We start from the raw sequence: 17,865 nt of genomic DNA, 5'->3' as shown, positions 1-17,865 counted from the left end.
TCACTGGTATAGTGTGGTATCTACCACTGTTTGGTATTTAGTACAGCGTATGCTGCACTAGCCAATACAATGTGTTGTCTAGCTCTGTGTTTGGCTAATACACACAGTATATGGTCTTGTGTAGTGTACCGCATAATACAGTGTGCAGTCTGTAACTGTGTTATGACTGGTGTAGTATGCTGTCTAGTTTAGTGTATGTTGTAGGAAAGTGTACTCTTAAGTGCAGTGTGCGTCATAGTTTAGTATCCTCTGTAGTGTACAGTGCAGTTAAAGCAGTGTGCTACCTGCAGTGTAGAATGCTTCATGGTAATATGATGTAGTGTAGTATGCGTCATGTGTCATAGTGTGGTGTAGTGCAGTATGTGGTGTGGTGTTGTATGTAATAAATAATAAAACTTGACTGACACACTCCTTTTTATGTGGTTTGTAACTAGAGTATACTGCCGTTATTGCGTTGCTGTCTGTTAGTGATGTGCAGAAAGGTAGCGCTTTCTGATCAGAAGCGTGTCTAAATAATTGGGAATTGAGCTCCCCCAGAGGGGTGGTGTCCCTTTGATGCACTGCCGAGTTCCAAATGGAGGACGGTGTTCACGTCATTCCTGATTTGTAATTACCAACTGTACTCAATTTCAATATTTGATTCCATCTTGAATTTTCTCATTCAGTATGCATTCAAATACCAATGTGATTCATTTTTCATAAATACATTCATGAAGTGCATCAATAACATCGTTATTCTTCCCATATTGGTATTCAGCATAAGAGGGAATAAAATACTGAAATTGTGTTCAGTTGGTAATTAGAAATCAAGAATAACGTGAACACTGTCCTCTATTTGGAACTCAGTAGTGTAGTATGTGTCATGTTTCTTAGTGTTGTGTATTGTAGTTTGTCATGTGTGGTGTAGTATAGTATGTCATGTGTGGTAGTGTGATGTAGTATGTGTGGTAGTGTGAAGCGTAGTATGCTTCATGTGTGGTAGTAAGGTGTAGTGTAGTTGGTTCATGTGTGGTATAGTGTGGAATGCTTAATGCGTGGTAGTGTGATGTAGTAAAGTATGTGTCATTTGTGGTAGTGTGGTGTATTGTAGTTTGGGTTATGGGTGGTGTAGTATGTCTAATTGGTGCTTTTGGACCACGCACTCCATTAAATTAATCCAGATTTTGTAATATTTTGTTAGATTGTGGTAAGTTTGTTCGTCTTCTGATCCCAGACGTGTGTGAATACTTAGAAAACAGTTGCACCGTCCACATGTGAAGCGTCCCTCACTTGCACTGCTGAGGTTTCAAATGGAAATCAAATCTCAGCCAGGAACCAATTTTCTGAATTATCAAATATATTCAGTTATTCAATTCAGTATATTTTTGTTCAAAATCAATTTCTCATCGTGACTTTGAGTTCACATCGAATTTCATGAACACTCCATATGTATTCAGAATGTCCGTGATAATCCATTTCAATGTGTGTCCCTAATGCATTTCAGGCATGCTTCTGCCCCTCGCCAGGGGGTACATTCCTAAAAACAGAAAATCAATTAGGCAAAAATGAAAAGACAGCTACGGTGTGGAACTAGACCATCACCAGATATTCAATATGTGATTTGTCTTGTGTTTTACTGACCTAAGCTATTGGTTAAGTGATACGTCAGTGACAGACCAAGGTGTCTAGTGTACCTATAACAGTGTAGGTGAATATTTCGAGCAGGTATGTAATGTCTAAGCATTAAGGTTAACAATGGTTGTATCCTGTTAGCAATATCACAATGTTGATAGGTGTCCTGTATTTTGTTCCATGCAGCTTAAATATATATATATCATGTTTCGTTGTGCGATAAGTGTGTCTTTTGATATGCTAAAGCAACCGTGGATTCGGGTAAGTGATCTTACAACCTTGCGTTCCCCGTGTCGGGTGATTATTTAATATAGTGTTTTCCATGGGGCTAAAATATTCCATTTGTTTACTCTATAATGCAGTTAGAAGTGACTGTTACTAAATTATCAGATTGGAAGTTAGTAAAATCTTAAATTCCTTAATTCCCATTGCGATTTTAGGACTTCACGTCTTGTTAGTTGTAAACCTTCCTTCAGTGGATGCGGTGTATAAATGTGTACGAAAATAGCCCTCGGGTGTGACCGCCTTCTTGTAATGTTCAAACCTACTTGTGCATGGCATCTAAAGAATGGTTTGTGTGATGGTAATATTCACAGCCATGGTTATGTGATTAATTTTATGAACAAGTACCTTGTAGAAATGTGGGGATGTTAGAGGCAAAGACAAGGAAAGAACAAGAAATAACAGAACTCAAAAGGTCAAGAAGGCAAAGAGTAAAACAAAGAGAGAAAAAAAGTAGAAGAAAAGGAAAGAGAGAGAAAAATAGGGAAAATAAGTTCAGACATTAGAAGGACAAAGAAATATAAAAATAACCAAAATGGTAAAAAGAAGGAATGTATAGGAGAAAATTAAGAAGAGAAGCTCATCCAGGTGAGGATCAGTTTCAAAAATAGGCTTGAAATTCTATAGGAAACAACTGTATTCAATTCCGTCATTAAGACCGCATGGCGTAAGTGTGTTCATTCTTTTTATCCAGAATGTCTCTCGTTGCAAAAGAAATGTGTGATTGTCTTTTCCTTCTTTAAGTTCAACCTTTTCCAGAAACATGAACCGTAGTTGGCTGATGTTGTGATTCTGCGCCATCAAGTGTGCAGCTAGGGCTGATTTAAATTTTTTGTTTGTGATGTCACTCTTGTGTTCATTCAGTATTGTCTTAATTTTGCTTTCCCTTTTGCCTATGTATGCTAGGCAACACAGACATTTCAGTAGATACACAATGTTTTTCGAATAACACGTGGCTGTGGTGAATAGTTTGTTAATAACATTGCCTTTGATGATACTGTTGCAATTATTGCAGTTAAAGCAGGGAATTATGCCTTTGTGTACTGCGATTTTTGTATTGTAATAGTTCATTGAGTTTCCTGCTCCTTTCATAGGCAAATAGAGGTTTGTCAGCGAATATCTCCTTGAAATCAGGCGCCAATTGTAACATTGGCCAGTATTTGTCCCATGCTCTTGGTGGAAAAGTTCGATGCCAGTACTATTCTGCTAGTTTTGGTCTTAATGATTTGTGGAGTTAGCAAATGCATACGGTTAGTGCCTGCCACTCTGGTTTCTGCCTGCATTAGTATGGTGGTTGGGTCTACTCTTTCTCTAAAGCGTTCGGTCATGTTGATCATGTTTGTACCGAGAAGATCTTGGTTGGAAACAATCCTTTTGACTCTCAGTAGTTACGAATATGGTAAGTGAACCTTAAGTGCATTTTGAGGAAAACTGCTAAAGAGTAGTAAATTACTTTGTTCCATTTCTTTTCTGTATATTGTAGTTTCCAATTGCTGATTGTGTATGTAGATTACTTCATCTAAGAAGCTTATCCTTTCACTGCTGATATCGTAGGTGAACCCAATGCGGTCATTTACTTGATTCAAGACTTCTATGGCTAACGTCAGTTCCTCTTTTCATCGCTGCCAAATGACAAATATGTCATCAATGTACCTAAAAAATGTGACAAGTTTATCCTTACTTATGTCATTATGCAGAATGTTATCAATTTCAAATTTATGAATAAACAGATTTGCGTAGCTGGGTGCTGCGCAGTTTCCCATGGATGTCCCTGTAACTTATAAAAAGAACTTCTGATCCCACGTGAAGCCACTACGATACAATGTAAACTGAAGAAGTTCTAATAGAAATATCTTCAGATCCTCTTTCATATTGGAATCAAGCAGAAAAATGCCACTGCTTCTATACCCAACTCATTTGGAATTGACGTCGTATAAACGGTCTTCACATCTATGGTACATAGAAATATCTCCTTATCCCAATCGATTTTTGGGTTTATGATCTTCAATAGAAATTCCGAGGTATCTCTGATGTAGGTCGTCATGCTGTGCACAAATTCCTGTAGATGTCTGTCAAGTTATTTTTCTACTGGTTTGTGAATTGAACCCTGAGTGGACACAATTGGTCTCATAGGTGGTTTATGTAAGTTTCTGTGGACTTTGGGTAGCATATGCATCTGTGGGCCTCTTGGATACTCCTGGGTAAGGTCCCTCCTCTCACATTCCGTGATAGTTCCAAGGGTGACTGCATTATCAATCAACACTTCTAATTCGGCCAACTGTGGGGTTGTGTTCCAATTCAATATAAGTTGTTCCATCTTCTACATGCTCATTGACCTTTTGGTTATAATATGAAGAGTCCATATCTACAAAGGCTCCACCCTTGTCCGCTTTGCAACATATAATGTCATAATTCTTCGCTAAATGGTGTATAATTGCCCTTTCTTTAATGGTCAAATTAGATTGGTGTGTTCTCGTAGCTTTGAATAGTTGCTGTAGGTCATTCTTGACATAGGTCTCAAAGTAATCAAGTATTTTGTGGCTGACAGGGGCCCTATAAGAACTTCCAGGTTTTAAGCCCTTTAGGGTGTCCTCTTTCTTAGGTTGTTGTTTGGAGATTATGTTCTCGAAGAAATATCTTAACGGGAGCGACTGCATGAACTTAAACAAGCTGACCCCCGCTTCTAGAATGTTTGAATGATATGTTGGAACAAATTAAGTGCCCTGTTGCAGAGTGGAGCTTTCAATTCGGCTTAAGGCACAGAAAGATATATTTATAACCAGGTTCTTGTTGTTCAAGATTTCTGGCTCCTGGTCACTCTTTTGGATGCGACTAAATCGGCGTTTGCTTCCCCCTTACCCCTCCTGGTTTGTTGTTTCGTAATGGGCCTGTCACTAAAAAAGGAACACCAGTTGCACTTTGTGATGTGGGTGTACTTGATGTCTCAGTCTGTGGCTTACTTGCTTGGCTCACAGGATCACACGGTAGATTTTGTTGGATTGCTCTCTTGTTGAACTCAAAATCGCTACCTGCTGATGATGTCTCAGCATCTAATGATCTGTTTTGAGGTTTGTTCTGTCTTCCTTTCTTGTAGATCTCTGCCCAATTTTATACCTCTCCCAGTTTGTAGTCGATGGTATCACGCTTGAATTTTCTAACTTTTCGTTTGTTAATTTCTTGGGTGTTTCAAGACAATTGTTCATTGTGTCAAGTGTGGTGTAATAGTGTAGTGTGTGGCAAGTGTATAGGATGCTTCATGTGTGGTGTGGTTTAGTATGCATCATGTGTGGTAGTGTGGGCCAGTGTAGTATGTTGCATCATGGTGCAGTGTAAAAGAATGTCCTGTCTATGTAATTAAGTGTGATGTTTGGTGTAGTATGTGTTCTAGATCAGGGGTCTCCAACCGGTCGATCCCAAGCTACTGGTAGCTCGCCGAACCCCTCTGAGTAGCTCGCGCCGTTAATCTACATTTTGTAGCCTGTCATTCTCATTTATTTCTTTAAGGCCTTTTTTCAGAGCCATGGCCTGCCCTCACCAAACCCAACAGCTCAGATTGGCCTATCAGAGCTTAGCTGGGGCGGGGCAGGCCAAATATGATGACGCTGTTGCAGCCTCCACACCACCTGCCTTTCACTGCCTGGCACCGCTCTTCATCCTGCAGCTCTTCATCCTGTAAGACGTGTGACGGTGCAAAGCAGCAGGTGGGCCGGAGCAGAGCAGCATGTCCTGGGAAAGCCTGCTTGCATGCAGGTGGTGCTAGCAGCTAGCAGTATTGAACTGCTATGAACCCGCACCACCTGCTTTTTTCTGCCTGGCACATTATATTTGAGCAGCAGATCAATCGGTAAGCACAGGCCTGGCCTTTAACCTCTTAATGCTCTGTTCTCCGGACTTTGCGATGTGTGCCTTCGTACTGTAAACATACTGCAGACGCTCTTATGACACATGCACTTGAAGGACTGGGTCTTTTTTATAGCAAAGTCTTAGCCCGTCTTGCTCCATCTGCTCCTGAACTATCCATGCTAAATATATTACCGCTAATGCTAACTACATTTCTGGGGATTTAAGCGTGGAAGAGGCCCAACGGAGGACTTCAGCAACACTGCCTGACAGTTTGGAAGCAGCCAAAATCACGGCTAACAGACACAAGTGAAAATGTATTTTTTCCCACTTTCCAGCTCTGGGTTGTACATCCAGAGAAGCAGGGTGTTGCAAAGTGTCAGTTTACTTTACCGAAGGCACAACCATAGCTGCCAAGGTTTCAGATTGCCATGTGTGACATTTTCATAATTTCGGCAAAATTATGAGTGACATTTCAGCGACTATGAGTGGCACTTTCTCACGAGCAAAAATCATGCAATGAAGACGAGGGAAACTTCTAAATATCAAAAATTACAGCCATTTGAGCAACAAGGAACTCCAAGAAGTTCTTGAAACAGCTACAGAGCTCCAGAAATGCAAGGGTGCTAACCCTAGTGCTCCCTGATGTAGCCTTATATTAAATGGCAAAATTACAGGAAGCTAAAAATAATGACATTCACAGCTGAAACGCTTAGCACTTAGAACTTGGTACACTGCATGCAATACATACATTTGCGACATGGAATTCAGTTGTGCACGTTTATTTTAAGGTTAGAATACTGGAGTGCTAAATTTTAGACAGCTTTCAGAGCTCCTCCGGCCTTTTGACCAATTACTAATTAAAAATCTCACCTTACTCTGGGGGGTAGTGGCAAAGGGAGCAGGAGCAGTGGCATCAGGAAAGTGATGACGAGTAACGGACATTAAGCTCCCACAGCCGCTTGCAGAAAGCCAGGGCCATGTGAGTGATTATGGACGAAAGGATGAGGCAGTCGGGCGGTGGCGACAATGAAGCTCAGAGTCCGCAACGTGGGGCGCCCTCACAGCCGCATTGCACACGCTGCAGCTACAGCCCGCCAGCCACACAGAGGCTTTACATGATCAACATGCTCCCTCCGAGGTTCAAGTTCGCTGAGGCGTACCTAGTCCCCTCACCTCCTTGGGATGATGTTGGAGTAGCCCCAAGGCTCGGTTCAGGCTGGTAGACGGCCATCGGCGGCGCGGTGGACGGGCAAGTCGGGGACGACATGATAGCTGTGAGGCACACTTCAGGCAGCATAGGTGAAGTCGCCTCCATGTCCCCGCCCACCGCTTTACTCGAGCCTCACTTCCTGCTCCCTGTGTGTAACAGGGCTTGACATGGGCGCCAGGCCGCGCCGCTGTACAAAAACCAGTTCAGGAAAAGGCACGACCACTTGAGGTCAGGCCCGCAGCCCCGCTGGGTTTATTGGGCAAATGGTGAGTCGACATTTCATTTGGGATCATGTCAGCGCGCCAAGGGCGCTGGGACATCATTTAGCCAGCAGCCTCCTGCCCGGCGCCGGGCCCATTCATTTTGCAACATTGTATAAGCAACACAGTCAGAGATAATGGCTGAGAGCAGCAACAGTGTCAATTACGGAGCCGAGCACTCAGAGCAGCTGAGCCGCACTCCCACAGAGGTCGGAGGCACCACCAGACACCATGCGCTGCGTGCTACCTACACCCAGGCATTATGGTTTTTTGGCGTTTCTGAGCTTTCAGCAGAGTGGGCAAAAATGTGTGACAACGCATTTCAGTATGGTGTTGCGGAACACCACACTGAAATCCGTTAGCGTCATGGCTCATGCGTGATACTTGGCAGGACTGCACAACATAAAGAAAGCTCTCCCCGTCTGCACTCCTAAAACGAATGTACATTGTTTCACTCTTCAAAACAGTTTTGAATTTCTGAACTAGTTTCAACTCGTTTCAGCACATGAAGAACGCCCTGGGACTAACCCGGAGAATCCATGTACCATCGAGCAACTTATGGAAATCAGTCCTGACATTTTACCTGAACTAATGTCCTGGGTTAACTCGGGCTCTCCTTGAGACTGCTGCCCCCCTGCTATTTTGAGGTAAGTGTTCTGAGTCCTACCGCACAGCCTCCTTCACCTTCTTAATGAATCCCTAAGTAAGCTTGAAGTACCCACGGCATTTAAAAAAGCTGTGTTAGTTCCCCTGCTCAAGAAACCAGGAGCGGACCCCTCTGTCTCTGCCAATTACCACCCGATCTCGCTCCTTCCCTACTTCTCAAAATTATTGGAGGCCCATGTGGCTCGATGCCTGTCTTAATTCATCGAAAATTTCAACTATCTTGAACCAAACCAAGCCGGCTTTCACCCTACCCATTCCACAGAATCTGTAATCCTGGCGGTGATGGATACACTAAGAGCCAACGCTGATATGGGAACTCCACAGGCTCTTGTGTTACTAGATTTGTCGGCTGCGTTCGACACGGTCAACCACGACATCTTAATGCACCGTGTCGAACAAGCGGGGATCCGGGGTAGTGCACAGGGGTGGATAAAATCTTTCCTGACTGGTAGAACCCAGGCAGTGCGTCTTGGAAGTTACACTGCCCCTAACCTGACCACCTCATGTGGAGTTCCCCAAGGTTCATCACTATCCCCATTATTGTTTAACTTGTACATTCGACCTTTGATCCAATCACTCAAGGCTAGGAATGTAACAGTATTCAATTATGCTGACGATCTTCAGCTGGTCTTTAAGCTAGATCCCCAAAATGCAGCAGCTGAATTTCAAGCTACAATGCTGCACATACAAGGCTGGATGGATCAGAACCAACTGAAGCTTAATCCCGGGAAAACCGAATTGGTGTTGCCTGGGAAAAGCCTTGCTAGTTGGGGACACCATTTGTGGCCGGGCGAACTAGGCCCCCCTCCTGTACCGTCACCCTCGGTGAAGAGTCTTGGAGTGTCTATAGACCCCGATCTCTCTCTTAGGGGTCATGTGGGAACGGTGATTTCCTCCTCTCTGTTTCAACTACGGAAAATAAGGAAAATCGCCAACCTTTTGTCGCATCAAGCCTTGACCCAGGTGGTGATCGCGCTGGTTTTGTCCCGCCTTGATTCTTCTAACTCACTGTATTCTGGCCTCCCCATAAGCCTGGTAAACCGTTTACAGATAATCCAAAATCAGGCGGCGAGATTGATTTACAAGCAGCCGAGATGGCAGTCGGCCAGGATGCTTCTGCGCACCTTCCATTGGCTACCTATAGCACAACGGTCAGTGTTCAAGACGGGCTGTATAATCTTTAAGGCCTTGCACTGCACTAGCCCTAAATTCCTTAACAGCTTAATCACGAGACACGTCCCCACACGCAACCTTCGTTCCGCCCATCTTCATCTTTTGTCTATTCCAACCATTAAACTAAAACGACTAGGCGGACATAGGTTTGCTTATTTAGCCCCTAGGCTCTGGAACTCATTTCCACTCTCAGGAACTGCGACAGTCTCTTAGGATTCAGAAAGACCTTAAAAACCTGGCTTTTTGGACAAACTGATTAAGTCGGATCCTCGCAGTTGCCAGTGTAGGAACAGCGCCAAGAGACCTATGGTGTAAGTGCGCTCAATAAATCTATCTTAACATAACATAACTCTTTCATACCCTCTTTGGACAAGTCATTGACAGAGCACAGGCAAGCTCGTCCAAATTATAAATGTTTATTAATTCAATATTCAGGGATAAGGATGCGTGTTTTCAATACAGCAGCAGCACACTACCATTACTGCAAATAATCTCTGTGCCACCATCCCATTTCTAAAATGTGATGTCTTTTTTCGATCTCTATTCTAAAAGAAACTTTATGGATGTTGCTTGAAACATAAGACAACAGGTGTTTCACATACTTACATGAAGAATCGGGTCCCAACGTTGTTTTACAATGCATTGTTTTACAGATGCATTGTGAGCCTCTGGCCCGCCTAGCTGCATTGGTGAGGTGGATTTTACTTGCACGTTAAATGCTTTCTCAACAGAAAATAAACGTGTGAAACTCTGCTAATCATTAAAATAAAGTAGCGTTTCAGACTCTTTTTTACTCCATATAAATAGCATTTATCTCAGAAGTTATCTTGTTTACGAAGAAAGCTATGGGAGGGTACCCACCTGCCTAAACAGAATAGCCACATGCAGAACTGGAAACCTTCCTATTGGCCCCGTCCCAGAGCATCTGTGAGTGTTGTAATTGTATTTCTTTTCACAAACCCAGTTAATCTTCCACTTGATTGGGCCATGTATTATGTTGAAAAATATGTATTCTGCATAAATAAAAATCAATTTTCATCCTCACAAAGAAAACATAGTATGGAGATTACAATAAAACCCCTAATCGTAATGAATTAAAAATTATTTAAATCTGAAACCGGATGGGACATTTCAAAACTGTAATTTATAAAAAGAGTATGTGGTGAAGCGGAAATAATTGAGGTTGTTCATAAAAGAAAGAGTCATTTTTAAAACAAGTGACTGCACATCTAAGCTAGACTTCAAAAATTCACATTTGGTACAGGTTTAACTGTTGCAGTGTGTGAACAATTTGGTTTAAGGATAACAAAAGCAGGTCATAGACTTGTATCCTGCAGTATTTTGTTACACTTTTCAGGAATGCTACCAAGCAAGACACGCTTTTGCTTCAGGTAGCACAACCGGTAGCTTTAAAAGAGGGAGTTTGTCCACTTTTGTTCAAACCACAGTAAGGGCTCTGAAGAAATTAGGCTTAAAGTGAATGACACTGGGCGTGGGGGGGTCTCTTGAAAAAATGTGCAAGTTGCTTAGCCTTCAGTAGCACACAATGATTTTCACTGCTCAGAAGTAGCTCTCACTACAGAAAAGGTTGGAGACCCCTGTTCTGAATGAATGTATGCTTTAGTGTAGTGAGCAGTCTAGTGATGTGCGCTTTCTAGCACTGTGTGCTCCTTCCAGATGTGGTTTAAACTGATTATATGAACAACAGAAAGCAGTAATTAAAGCCTTTTTGTGACATTAAATCTCTAATTATGAATCTCTTCTCTACAGTGATGGTGACTCTGGATCCTGACACAGCTCATCCACAGCTCCTCCTATCTGAGGAGCGGAGACGTGTAAGAGGCACAGACACAACCCAGCCCCTGCCGGACACTACTAAGAGATTCACTTCCTGTCCCTTTGTACTGGGGAGAGAGGGGTTCACCTCTGGCAGACATTACTGGGAGGTGCAGCTGCTGAAGGAGGGGGTTGCATGGCTTGTGGGGGTCGCAGCAGAGTCTGTGAACAGGAAGGAAGACTTCACATGTTCACCTGAAAAGGGAGTATGGGCTGTGTTGGGGTGGAAGAGTCACTACAAAGCTCTCACATGCCCTCGGACCCCTCTGTCCCTTCATGATAAGCCCTTGAAGCTGGGGCTTTATCTGGACTATGATCAGGGGCGGCTGTCCCTTTACAATGCTGACTCCATGGAGCTTCTCTACATCTTCCCGCAGGCCCCCTTCACTGAGAGGCTCTTCCCGATCTTCCGTCTCTGGAGTGGAGCGGAGATGAGACTGGTGTGAGAGCTGCAGAAAGCCTCAGCCCTGAATCCCTCCCGCCCCCTTCTGCAGTGATAATATGATCAGGAGCACAACCAGATATGCTTTTAAATTATAAAACGCTCCAGTTGTTGATTAGTCGCTTGGGAGGGGCCAAGCTATTAGGATGTTTAGTTCACCTTTAAAGAACACCTCTGCCCCTGCAGTTGTTACAGCGCCCCCATCAGGATTGTTCTGTTGGTGACAGAGATGGTGTCTCCCATTAAACATGCAGCTCTGGGAATTGCCATTATTAATAAATCATTGTCCCCGTATTACTGCACTGACTTTTGTCCCACAGTTCCAAGCATCTAATTTAGTAACTAAGATCATCCAAAAATACTGGTGTATATTGAATAGTGGATCCTTATTTATACCACATCCTATGTTTTCTCACAGACGAGGAAAGAGTCTGAAAGATATACTGGTACACACACTTCCGCGCAGAACGCAAGATATCACAATGAATCCACAAAGCATTGTAACACCAACCCTGGGCCACTAACCTTCTTGCACCTACAATGTCTGCCATTTAACAAAACCAACAAAAATAGAGACTTTTAATAACCAGATGCCCTGTTAAGTAAGAAATCTCACCAATTGTAATACCCAAAGAGTAGTGTACCTAAAAACTTGCCCATGCAATCGAAATGGCATAGGATTGACAATCAGAAAGATGAAAATCAGAATCTGCAGACACCGCAGCAACATGAGGTGCGGCCCAACAACCACAAAAATGTCATCCCACTATATAGAAATTAAACATACAGCACATGACTACCAATGGGCCATATACCCAGCATTGGTACACGTCCTTTACCAATTGGGCAACGGCCGAAAGCAGAGTGCTACACCCAGAGGAAATGGTGGGACTTAGGAAATTCCCCATTGCGCAGCTCTGGGATGACGTCCTTAAGTCCTTTCAGCAGGCAAGTTTGGAACAGGGTATCACCTGAAGAGGCCTGCACCTGGACCAACACATTGACACGGGGCACTGCGGAGCATCCGTGCGCCAACTGCCCTCTCCCCCCCTCTGTGACTAGACCCATGCCAAAGACTTGCGCCTTTGTATAGAGGCCGCGACATGTGCGTATGAGGAGAGCCGCACCCACAGCTCCCTCCCGCTCCAGGTTGCTAGCAATTCTTAGCCCGCTTGACACATTCAAGTAGTTTCTACCCTTTCCCTTCTCCCACACGACAAGACCCAGTCCCGCGCCTTGAGTGCGGTTGTTGTGCTTGCCACACTCAAGAGACATCACCTATGCGCTCCTGCGCTGACCCTCCTCGCGCCCCCATCGCTCTCTCGCCTTATCTCGATCCCATATTACCGAATCTCATCTATAGCTGCAACCCTCCCTCCTTCTTTACGCGCAAACGGACACCTTCACCCTTCCGTTGTCCTCCTCCTCCTACCTCCCCCTGATATAGTTCACGTTTTTGTTTAAACGCTGGTCATGTTTCACGACCGGGACCTCTCTCTCTTTGTTGGCGAGACACTGTACATGTTGCGCATGTGATATTGGTAATCATGTTCCTATTGGCACTTATTACTCACTTTGCAACCACATGCCACAAACTCCCCTACACATGACCTGGGGGATATGACCGGGGAACATGACACCCGGAGGCGGACAGACAGTTCTGTGTAGTGATCGTTGCTCCCGACCTCCACACCACCGATATTGGAGGACAACTCACACATAGAGACACCAGACACACTAGCTAGGGCTATGGCGGTCTCTTCCTGACACCGCCGCTAAACGAGACTACACCTTTGACTTGGTGCGCTATACCACCACCTACCTATTCACGTTAGAGCAGAATCACATGCGACCGAGCTCTAGCTATTCTTACTCCTGTTCTCGCTGTCAATTACTGTCATGGTTATTCACTATAATTACTTATGAACACAAACTACTGATAGCATGTTTCCGATGCCAGAGAACCATTATCACACTACAAAAACAATAAAAAACACAGACCTGCTTCTTCATCGTGATATACAATGTAAGATGTGTACGTTTTTTTTTCTCTCTGTTCCATCACGCCGCCGGACCCCAGGGTTGTCAATATTTCATGTGATTCGCGCTTTACACGGCCGGCCCCCAGGGGTTGTAGGCTATGTGCTGTGTAAACCACATTCTGTACAATAAAGGTCTTTAAACATAAAAAAATAAAAATAAAAAAATAAAATGACTACCAATGGGTCATCCTTGAACACATAAGGGACACAGTGAACTCTGAACCACAACTTTTTGAAAGGGAACAGCATTGGGTTTTCTAACTTAAAATACATATCAATGGCCTAAACGACAATATCCCGTGGGGCCAATTCACTAGATAAGAATAGGTCACAGTCTTTTCTAAATGACATTGTGGCAAGGAAACACTAAAAAGAAAGTACCAAAATGAAGATCTCTGACCGGTTACCTTTTAGAAACATTTTTGGTACTATTACTTCACCCTTCCCTAGACACTAATAATCTGTTTTCCAATTCTTTTACTTTATTACATAAATTTCAAACAAAACGTCCCACTTCATTGACCATTATCCTAGACCACAAAATAGCCATCCTGCCAGCGACCCCTTTTTGGGCATGCTACTTTAACTGTGTTCAGAAAAATAAAAGGCCCTGATACAATTACTAAGTGGTCCTAGATTATTAGGGTACTATTAAAAATAAAGCCAATGCACCACCCTCTGAGCTGGCCCACCGCCTGTAGTTTTTAAATAGAACCGGTAGTATGTTCTATTATAAACCAACATTTTGACCTAAGGCGGCTGTCTAGTTGTTTTGCGAGCGCGTGAATGCAGCATCCGGAAGTGCTGCACAATATTGAAACCTCCGTCAGGTACCACTCCATCAAAGTAGGGTTCCCAGAGGGATGTCTCAATAGGTATCGAAGGAAGAGGCGTTGCCTTGATGCGGGAAACGAGGCTTCTGCTGCTTAGTTTTATAACCCTCTGTGAAGTGAACACGATTTCTGTCTCCATAAATCTCTTTACTTAGGCAGTCATGAACTCTAAAGGCTCCCAATGCCACTCAGCCCCAGTGGAACATTGGACAGCTAGTCTTTAGTTCCTTGATGCCTTCGGGTGAATGCTGCATTTTATAAGCCCTAAAATCAAAATTAAAACATATACAGCTTTTACAAATTTGGCTTTTCCTTTGACTTTTTCAATGTTGAAAACTGATGCTCACCACTAAACCGCACAGAACTAACCGCAGTACTTTTTTAATGTTTAAAAAAGACCCCTTATTTTTCTCCCCCGCTACATTTTTACCAACAGAGTGTGACAACAGGCTACCCTCTCCCCCCGAAGGAACAATGGTGCGAGATTTAAGAATGTTATATGTATGTGTTGTTCTATTGTATTTATATACATGTTTGTCCTTATTTAAGTAAATGTGTGTTTGTTCCAAAAGCATAGCATCAAGGCTTTTTAGTTCATTAGAACTGCACTAGATGTGCTCACTTGCAGAGTATGTTTTCTTCTCTCACTTGGAGGTGCTCATAAAAATAAAATCACTAAAAATGAAGGAATGTGTATTCAGCCATTGGCTGGTACATCTAACTCTCCATTTATGTTCCCAATGTCATATACTGACATTGAACGCCTAGTAGATGGTAAATGTATATATTTATATTTCTTGGTATGCAAGTAGTGTGCGTCCATTGCGACCGAACAGGAGTGGTACCAAGGAACTAAATTCTCTAGGTCCTGAAGAAGAGCTAATTAGGGGTACTGCTTGAAACATGTTGACTTTTTAGAAGATCAGACTCATAACAAACTCTTTTCCTAAATTCCCCCCCTCCAATCTTTTTAACAATACTGACTAGAGGTAGAAACAAAATAGGATACACCTAATAGCTAGCTTAAACCACCCCATAACCCCCACTTCCCCTCTTAACACCTTCTTTATCATTGTATAGAATAAAAAGTGCTCCCCTCGTAATCTGCGGGTTGCAGCAAACCCTGACCGTAGCTGAACAGGATGGACCCGATGATGAAGCATGCCACCAATGGGTAACCCTGGTGGGTGAGGGTTTCACAAGACAATTATTATTTTTCATGATGGAACTGTGTTCCTTTCTTTAAATAAGTTACCCACTAAAGATAGTCTGGAGCCAGTGCTGGGAAGAAAGGAATTCCGTGCACTTCAAAGACCCTTATCTGATGTCACCCCCACTTCAAAGTCACAACTTGGTATAAGTACTGGGTCTCTGTTTCCAACAAATCAGACTCCACTCTACCTGTGAAGAACTCTGCCAGGAGGAAAGACTGTGACAAGGACTGGCAGTCTGCTGGCATGCTGCTCTGGAAGAACTGCTTTTCTGCTCTGCTGTGGTGTTCCACTGCCTGCTACCCTCTGCCCTTCCAAGTAAGGACTGGACCCACCCCAACCTTGCAACACCACCTGAACTCGGTCATTTGTGAGTCCTGCCAAGTGGTGCAAATCCTGTCCTGGGCACTTGGAATTTAGTTTTGTGTGCTGCAACTAACAGAATTGAGGCATCGTTGTTGTTGCGCTGGCCGGAACCAACACAATCCCTTAGATGCAGGCACTTCTCATATCTTAAGTGCTACTAAGTGGCGACATATCCCTGAGTGTGGCGCTTGAAGAAACATCACATACAAATCCTAAGGATCAGCACCTGCGCATGACCTCTCTTCTGCTCGTAGCTTGCCCTCGCCGTTTACGCACCCTCCAGCCAAAGGTACTGTGTCAGCAGGCCAAGGCTGGTCCCTGTATCCGACCTGTACTCCATCGCAGTCTGCCTGAACTTTTGAATTTACCCCGGTCGAATGTGACCAGATATCTCCAGTTAGTGCATTAAGACTCTAAGCCCTATATATATATTTTTTTTTTGGAAAACCTTTATTTTAGCATTCAATAAAAATACAAGCATGGGCCTACAACAGCAGGGGCCGGCCGCTAAACAAATTAAGACCGCCTATATCACAGTACGACACAGCTCATCATCCGACAACCCTGAGGTCCGGCAGCGATTCAGGATAAAACTTGTATTAGAATGCACAACTGGGTCGGATGAACTGAGTCAACAAGAACTTCAGATGCAGAAGAACTCTCCCTCCTAGATGAACAGTCTCAATGTATCTTGCACAGGATTCGTAAAGTCACCAAGAAAGGAGAAAACGACCACAAAATGAATGGAAAGTCACAAACAAAAGTCTCCGGGAGGGGAACGCCTTTCGATATCTCCAAAGTCGATAGTGGTGGAAGGTTCGGCAATACACTGACAACCTCGGGAACACCGTCGTCCAGGGCACCATCCGATGGTTTCAATACTTGTTTCCTCACGGGGTTCTCGCACGGAGTCAAAATGGCCGCGGCTTGAATGGCTGCAGATTGCTGTTCCAACAGTAAGGCTGGGTCCGGTTCCACCAGGAGCATCTCAGATAGGCGCGTGTCCAATTTGCTCAATAAGACTTCCACATGTGAGTGAAACGCCCAAATTTCTGCCAGTATTGACCTCAGCGATGGCTCATGCACCGTTCGATCCATAGTCTCATGCCCGACACCAATCACAATCCCCTCCCCAGGTGAATCTGGCATCCTCGGGGGGAACAAACAGGATCACGAACGTGCAGATGCGGAGGGTGACCAGTCTTTATTCTCAGCCACGGTCAACCCGGTTAAGGCCGCAGGCCAGAGACCCCGATCCACCGAACCCCGGCGGGCCCAATACCGGGTCCGCGGGACGGGGACCCCCACCCGCAGCCAACAGCAAGCAGAATCACTCCTCCATCGATGCTGAGCAATAGAAACGATCGCCGCCAAATTCGGGCTTAAACAAAGCCTCCACTCCGATTGACCGGAGCCAGCCTGGGTCTCCCGGCCGATGTTGTTGCACTGCAGCCCGGGTGTTAAAGTACTCGAGGCCCCTGCGTCACCGCTGGAGTAGGCCGCAAACTTCAACTCGATGGAACTTCGCCAAACAAGCGGATAAAAGTTTCCGGATTTCACCATCGGAGTGCGGAACAGTTCATGTACACAGAGACTAGGCGTAAAATCAGGATAATGTACAGGATATTGTGGCGGGTTACGGAGGTCGGCGGAGCCGGGAGCCTAAGCACCCATCTTGTTTGCTGACGTAGCTCCTCCTAATCCCTATATTTTTGAATATTCTTTAAAAATTCAAAACTCCGGTTCTGCTTATTGGACTTATGTCAGTTTGGTCTTGTTTTGCTCATAAAAATATACTCTAGTTGTCAAATCTGATGTGGAGTACTTTTGTGGTGTTTTCATTGTGTTACTATGTGTTGTGTTGTACAAATGCTTTACACGTTGCCTCTTCAGCCTGACTGCTCTGTGCCAAGCTACCAGAGGGTAAGTACAGGTAATTGTTTAGTGTGTATCCTGGCTAGTATTGTGGTTCCTTCTTGGACTGGGTGCATATCTGCTATTTTTCATGCTGAATTCACACGTTTTGAACCAATAATTTTAATAAGTTGTGACCCTTCATATGCATTTCTGTTTGTGAAACGTGTATTCTG

The 17,865-nt window shown here is 44.1% G+C and overlaps 1 protein-coding gene across 1 annotated transcript in view; it reads left to right on the top strand.

Annotated features, from left to right (window-relative positions):
• The window catches only part of LOC147710225 (E3 ubiquitin-protein ligase TRIM39-like), a 272,894-nt gene extending 261,270 nt beyond the window's left edge, over positions 1-11,624 (top strand). Inside the window, exon 6 of the mRNA XM_086919954.1 lies at positions 10,816-11,624. Within this exon, the coding sequence (XP_086776080.1) occupies positions 10,816-11,327 (512 nt within the window). The 3' untranslated portion in view covers positions 11,328-11,624. The remainder of the gene's footprint in view (positions 1-10,815) is intronic.
• Positions 11,625-17,865: the final 6,241 nt, after the last annotated feature.

This window comes from Lissotriton vulgaris, chromosome 5 (assembly GCF_964263255.1).
Source record: "Lissotriton vulgaris chromosome 5, aLisVul1.2, whole genome shotgun sequence".
Lineage (NCBI taxonomy): Eukaryota > Metazoa > Chordata > Amphibia > Caudata > Salamandridae > Lissotriton > Lissotriton vulgaris.
This window is presented reverse-complemented; position numbering and strand designations above follow the sequence as displayed.